Source organism: Triticum dicoccoides, chromosome 4A, assembly GCF_002162155.2.
Source record: "Triticum dicoccoides isolate Atlit2015 ecotype Zavitan chromosome 4A, WEW_v2.0, whole genome shotgun sequence".
In the NCBI taxonomy this organism is placed as follows: Eukaryota; Viridiplantae; Streptophyta; class Magnoliopsida; order Poales; family Poaceae; genus Triticum; species Triticum dicoccoides.
This window is the reverse complement of record NC_041386.1, coordinates 87958029-87965054: the sequence shown is the minus strand read 5'-3', so window position 1 is coordinate 87965054 and position 7026 is coordinate 87958029. Positions and strand designations below refer to the sequence as shown.

The 7026-nt window shown below is 41.9% G+C and overlaps 1 protein-coding gene across 1 annotated transcript; it reads left to right on the top strand.

Moving 5' to 3' along the window:
* Positions 1–2455: 2455 nt before the first annotated feature.
* On the top strand, positions 2456–5943 carry LOC119283427. The gene is made up of 5 exons (XM_037562981.1): positions 2456–2503; positions 2625–2746; positions 3405–3462; positions 4371–4445; positions 4838–5943. Exons 1-5 carry the CDS (start codon positions 2456–2458, stop codon positions 4841–4843), a joined length of 309 nt encoding a protein of 102 aa, XP_037418878.1. The 3' UTR covers positions 4844–5943.
* Positions 5944–7026: the final 1083 nt, after the last annotated feature.

Below are 7026 nucleotides of genomic sequence, written 5' to 3'. Positions count from 1 at the left end.
CGAGCTCGATGGAGCTCGGTTTAAAAAAAAATCAAAGTTCATCAAATTTTATATTTGCTATGTTTCAAAAAATTCTGAAAAAAATACAGATATACATGGAGGCATAACACATGTGTGTAAATTTTCGGCAAAATACGTTGAAATGAGCATTGTGCAAAAAAGACAAATGTAGGGCTTTTTAACACATGATACTATTCATCCTCAAAGGTCGTGAATTTATCTTTTTTATACATGTCACATTTCAACGTATTTCATCCTGATTACATACATACACAGAACATCCTTGTTTACTTGCATATTTTTTTTAGAATTTTCTAAAACCAAAAAGTTTGAATTTTGATTTTTTTTAAAGGCCTATATGGAGACCGAGAGCCAAACGTCCGTTATCGTCGACTATCTGTTACATTTAGCGGCATATGGTATCTTGTAGTTTCTTCGGGATTCCCTATTAGACGCTCACTCCGTCTAGTTGTTGGCGCATCACACATGTGATCGAACCCGAGCGACCGGAGATGGCCAGACTCACTTTGAGCGTATTGCATAGTGGTAGGCAACCGTTTTTGGAACCTTCTAGAAGGATCGTGAACATGTTTTCTCCTTTTCAATTGTTTTCTTTACTTTTTTTATTTTTCTCTCTTACTTTGCTGTTTCCTTATTCTTTTCCAAAAAATAATTTATAAAATGTTCATAAATTCTTTGGAAATTCAAACGAAAATCAGTTTTTTTAAAAAAATTAATGTAAAAATGTTCCTTTTTCAATTTTTTCAAAAGTGTTCCAATTACATAAATGAAACCGTACTTTTTAGAATGTTTACTATTTAAAAATTATTCAGAATTTCTAAAAATGTTCTCATTTTCATTATTTTTCTGGAAATAAATAAAAAATTTGTGTTTCAAAAAGTGTTCCGGAATTTTCCAAAAGTGTTCAAAGTTTTGGAAAAAAATCGTGTTTGAAATAAGTATTCGCTTTGATAAAAAATACTCCTTCCGTTCCTAAATACTTGTGTTTGTAGGGATTTCAACAAGTGGCTACATACGGAGCAAAATGAGTGAATCTATACTTTAAAATATGTCTATATACATCCGTATGTGGTAGTCAATTTGAAATCTCTAAAAAGATAAATATTTAGAAACGAAGAGAGTTTATTGTATTTTCACAAAATTTATTGGAAATTGAACAATAAACAAAACCAGGGCACCACAGTGGGGGTGCTATAGTATGCGGTTCACTGGAGCAACTGGTCGGTAGAGTGGTTAGTTTCCCAAAGTACATCGGCTGCTATAGTATGCATTAAATCTAAATGGACTGCGTCTGTGTTCTATTTGATGCAGGATGCGTCATATAGGAGCTCCCGTTTTCTTCTTGTTTTGTGGTTTTTGCGAAGGTCTACTGGTTCTATGCGGGTTCCTTTTCTGTTTGTCTGTATTTTTTTATTTTTTCATATGTTTTTTTGTGGTTTCAATATGTCTTTTCAATTTTATTATATATTGTTTTTTTAATCCAATAACATTCTTTAAAATACAAATTTTAAAGTAATGAGCGGCAAAATTCAAGAACATTTGATACATTGAAGAATATTTAAATTCAGTACACATTGAATATTTTCCCTATACATATGAAACAATTTTATACACGATTAAATTTTTTGAAATACATGATTAGCATTTTATGAGAACTTATAGTTTTTTATGTCTGCTTTCTCACATACACACTGTAATTTTGTTAGATATATCTAATATTTTTAATAGATCTTTAACATTATGCAAATACAAGTTTAACGTGTTTTGAATGCGTGGAAAATATTTTTGTACATACATTTAATATCTTTTCAAATGATTGATTAACATTTTGAAATATAACATTTACATTTATAAAATAGAAGATTAACATTTTTCAAATATAAGATCAACATTTTTGAATACATGGTCAAAATTTTGACTATGATCATTTTTTTGAAATGTTTTGGTTATCATTTTTGAAATACAAGATTACCTACATTGTCAAAATTTCTTCTATACATATTTAGTATTTTCGAAATGCTTATTAACATTTTTCAAATAATTGGTTAATTTTTTTTCAAATGTTTAATTAACATTTTTTAAATACATAATCAACTTTTTCACACACTTGTACATTTTTTCATATAAATGAGAAACATTTTCGGTATACACATTTAATATTTTTCAAATTCTTGCTTAATTTTTTTCAAATGTTTTATGTAATAAATTTTATTTAGAATATTTGGAAGTATAAGCAAAAGTTAAAAAGAAAGAAAAAATAAACAAAAAAAGAGGCCGTGGCCTCCAGCGCACCTGGGCCGGCTCATCTCGCGCTATCCCTTGACGCGAGGGTTCCCTACGTCTCGCTATAAGCGAGACATAGGGGCGCCCGTGACTTTCCTCTGCTACCTCCTCCGTCCCTTTTCTCAGCGGCGGACAGGGTTTCCCTCCGGCAATGCTAGACGTACGGAGGCTTTACAGGACTTTTACAGGCAATGCTGAGGTGGGCTGGTTTAATTGGTAATTAGATGAGGCGGGCCCCACCCTGAAACTCAGGGGGGAGGAGATTAGTGAGGGAGGAGGGTTGGTCTGTAAATCCTTGTAAAACAAATCCGTACGTGTAGCATTTTTGGTTTCCCTCCCCTCTCTCGGCGCGCGCGCTATCCCCTCGTGGCCTCGACGGGGGCGGGGCGGGGCGGCTACAGGATTCCTTCTTCTTCGGTTGGCGGTTGGCGTGGTGTTGTAGGTGAGTCTTGAACTGATCTCCGACGAAAACCTAACTGTCGGTTGCATAGATCTGTGGCTGTCTGCTATCTGCAAGTCTATCTAAATAGTAGCTGTGGTAAATGAAGCCCCTGTGATGTGCTTGAGGTAGCTCCGTAGCTGCTTGCTTAGTAATTCACCTAGCCATCAATCATTGTTATGCCTCTACTGTTCCCTTGGTCGGAAAATTGGAAACCTTGTTTGCAGCTATTCAGCTTTTATCGCCGGATTCCGCTGCCGCGCAGCAGAATCTGAACCAAAGGGCGAACCCAGCAGAATCCGATTCCAGAAATCCGCTGTCAAAATCTGAACCAAAAACGAAAGCAGCTGAGGACGTGCTTTCCAAAATCTGATTCCGCCGCGGGCCAAAATCTGAAAAGGTTGTATCAGCTGGTTTGCCAAATGACCTACATCTTTTTCAAATCAGATTTTCCACAACTGTTTTTTCACAGCAGATTTTTCAGAGCTGCTTTTAGAAATCCACAGCCGAACCAAACAGGGCCATTAGCAGCGCATAGATAGATAGCCGATTTTGAGTTCTCAAATGAATGCATAGGAAATTTGTAATTTTATCTGGCTGTTTGTCTGATTTTGAAGAACATTTGGATCACATGTCTAATCTGTCTCACTCATTTTTGTAGGTCACAACCCTTCCTTCACTGCACTATGGATACACATGCATATACTTCTGCGCCGGAGGTACTTGCTCTTCTTACATGCATGTGACTATGTGAGATACTACTAAGAAGGGCAATAATTTACTAGTAGTACTTGTTATCATGCGTATTAACGACTGTCTAGCTTAGTTTTTTCCACAATGATTCCGTTACTTACTGCTTCTTTTATAGACTTATTTACGCTGCTACTTGATTCTTTCCGTATGCATACAATTGATGGTCCCATCCTCACATTATAAGCAGTGCAGTTATTTCTGTCTAATATTCTTATTAATGTTCGTGCATCCTATTATGGGCCAAAATATTGGTGCTAGTCCAATTTACAAAATATCACATTCTTCTCTGTTTAATGATGGCTGTGTAACAACAAAGACGTTTTTTTATTGAGCCTTGTTTGGAAATTCTGCATGTAACAGCAGTTGATTTCTTTAATATCAGTTATACGCAAAAAATGTTGTATGCAGAAAATAATGTCATTTGGTCTTAAATGGCTTGCTCCGATTCACATATGCGCAACGGACCGTTGGAATGGTTGTGAACATTTGTTTACCATGAACCTGTTCAGTATTGTCAATTCTGGCTACCCACAAACTATATGGCATGCCAAACTATATCACCCAATCACCAGCCCTTGTAAGTGGAAACTTGTTGGCAGGACTAGTGTCGATAAGTCAGCAGTTTTCAGCATAACGTTATTTATAGTGGAACAGACTTGTCGTGCACTTGGTGCTTTGTTGTTCCGGAGTAAATGCCACCTTTCTGCAGCACGGTAGCCTTATTTTCATTCATATGTTGGTTCAATTTCTGCTGCAAGGCTTTGGTAGTCTTTTAGTTTCTTAACTGCTCCATGTGATCATTGGAAGATTTTGATTTACTGTACAACATGCAGTTGCTAAATGATAACTGATATTTGCAATTGTTGTGTTACAGGAAGAACAGGAGGCTTCTCGGAAGTTAAGGTTGCATGTCAGTGAGATAGAAGCAGTGCAAAAACAAAATCAAACTGTATGTTACCCATCCGTTCCACCTCTCTTTTTTCCCTATCTGCTTTAAAAGTAATGGAACCGTGTTATTTGCAATCCAATGCGCAGTGAAGAATGAGAGAACAGCCAAAATATCCCTAGTGAAAACGAAAAGTTCCAAAATACCACTAGCAGTTTTTTCATGGCAAACTACCACTAGTTACTAATTGAAACTATCATGCTCAAAGAAAGACATATATGCCCTTGCACAATGTTTTGTTCATGAATACAAAGTATCCATCTCATACCAAGTACATAGGCGCTGCTGATTTTAATTTATCTAGCTGCCATGATGGAGTTCAAAGAATGAGTATCTGCATACACGTATGCAGCTTCTATCATGGCAACCTCCAATTCCACTTCATTTTCTGTCAGGCTTGAGTTTTGTCAGCTTCGTGGTCATGGCAGGCGTCGTAGTTGTGATCTGCTTGTTGCTCCTCTTGTCCCCGATAACTCTGGGCTACCACTGTCCACACCCAGTCCGATAGGGGCGTTGCAGCGGCGTCTCGGACAGCCAGGCCTTGGGCGAGGCGGTGCGTGGATGCGGCGGCGGCTGCGTGGCGAAGGTGGCGGGTGGGCCGATGCGGCATGATGGCGGGGTGGCTGGTGCCGGTTCCGTCAGATCTGGCGCTTGGAGTCGCGGGCTGTGAGCAGCGAGGACCGCTGTCCTCCGTCGTGGCGGCGATGGTGTCGGCATGATTGAGGCAGCGGTGTGGTGGCGGTCCTTGTACTCTTGTCGCATGACAACAACGATCTGCATGATCGGTCCTCCTCGATCTGGCCGTCGACGTGTTTCGGAACTACTGATGGAGATCTTGCCCAAGGATATCTGGATCGGATAGTATCCGGTCGTGCGCGTCCATATTAGCCTACGTGGCTCCAGGAGGGCGCGTCGTGAAGCTCTATTGTTTGTTGACACCATGGGACATGTCGGCATCTCGATTTCCATGGCACAGACAGTGGCGGTGAAAGTCTTGATGGCTAAGATCGGAGGATCAGTAAGGCGGAGGCGGCCTTGTTGGCAATGGAGTCAGCCAGATGTTTGATAACTAACAGTAGCAGCAGTGTCAAGTGGGGGCGGCAGCACAGGAGGATTTCATTTTTGGTGGTGCTCCTCAGGCGCCGAGTCATGACTTTCAGGGTGAAAATCTAAGGTTTGGCCTTCATTGCTTGTGCCTGGCAATTGCCTTGTTGAAGGTATTGTTTTGAGAGCTCGGTCTTTCTCCAGGTTGAAAACCTATGTTCTTGGATCGGGCGACGACAGCTCTTGTGCACTGTTTCCTTCTTGAAGGCGTCGCTTTTGGAGGCCTTTTATCTTTTCATGGTGCTGTCTTTGCTGGTGATTGTATGTTGATGCTGAGAGGAGTTGATCACTTCGGCAAGGCCATTTTTTCCCTTTCTTTCTTTTTCTTTTTGGGCTGTGTGCATCCTAGATGTCTTTGTGACTTGTTGGTGCAGAAGCCGGGTGTAATTGGTATCTTCATGATATTAATATATTCCCCTTTTCGAAAAAAAAAGTAACTTGCTCAGAGGCAGAACCTTCCGTGCATTAGTGTAGTATCTCTTGGCTCTTGCTCGTGTGGAGAAGCGATGATAGGCCCCACCCGTGGCCCTTACATTCCTCGCGGCTCCTCTTCTCACCACGTAACTGCTATGGCAAATGCTTGGCGTCAATGTTGTTGGTCTTGTTGTCCTCCTGCATAGTATGATATTGGTACTTTAGTAGTGGTGCATCTGTGGAAGGTGATGTCGGGACGATGCATCATCGATGGGATATTGAACCCGTAGAAAGCCCACTTTGTGTAACAGGGGAAGAACACCATGAGCCTGTAGGCTCTCGGGGTCATCTGCTCGATCCGCGCCGCAATGTCAATGTGTGGCACGACCTGCATGGGGTCCTTAGCGAAGCTCCAGGTCACGTCCATGCTGCGTTCATCCTCTTTGTATCATGGCGCGGGGGTGGGAAGAGGTTGGGGTCTAGCGCTGGGGCATTGTGGCGAGCAGACGGTGAGAGGCGGAGTGGGGACGAGCAACGGAGTGGGCGGGGCGACCAATTGCCTGACAATGGCCTCCCAAGTCAAAGATAAGGCGTGTTCGTCTTGAAGACCTCGTGGTGGCATGTGGGAGCTATCGGGCTAGGGTGGCTCTGGTGCGTTCTCTGTCTCTGGCAGTGGAGGACCCCGATCTGGATCTAGGGTTCTGATCTCGTCGTGTTCCTCTTGAAGACCTCGTGGTGGCACGCGGGAGCTACCGGGCGAAAGCTTTGTGCTCTGGCGCCGGCGATGGCGCTGCTCTCTTCTTGAAGACGTCGTCGTGGTGCTCCCCTTCGTGTCCGGTTTCGAGTGAAAACCTTTTATCCATTGTGGACTCGGCAGCGGCGGCGCGTTGTCGTGGAGCTTAGCTGTACTAGGGTGTGGCATGGCGTTGTACTCAGTTCCTCCGGTGTTATCTTTCGGTAGCATAGTCGCTTGCGGTGTGCGTGTTTCGATTATTCTAGGATTGGCTTTGCAAGAGAGCTACCTCTCCACCTTGTATCGTCCGGCCATGTACTTTGTGCGGTTGTT

What these genes read in the sequence shown, in the direction of transcription:
- LOC119283427 (XM_037562981.1), top strand. Translation starts at nt 2,456, where the DNA reads ATGCTAGACGTACGGAGGCTTTACAGGACTTTTACAGGCAATGCTGAG. An exon ending in CTTTTACAGGCAATGCTGAG is followed by an intron (nt 2,504 to 2,624) that starts GTGGGCTGGTTT and finishes CCGTACGTGTAG; the next exon opens with CATTTTTGGTTTCCCTCCCC. An exon ending in CATATACTTCTGCGCCGGAG is followed by an intron (nt 3,463 to 4,370) that starts GTACTTGCTCTT and finishes GTTGTGTTACAG; the next exon opens with GAAGAACAGGAGGCTTCTCG.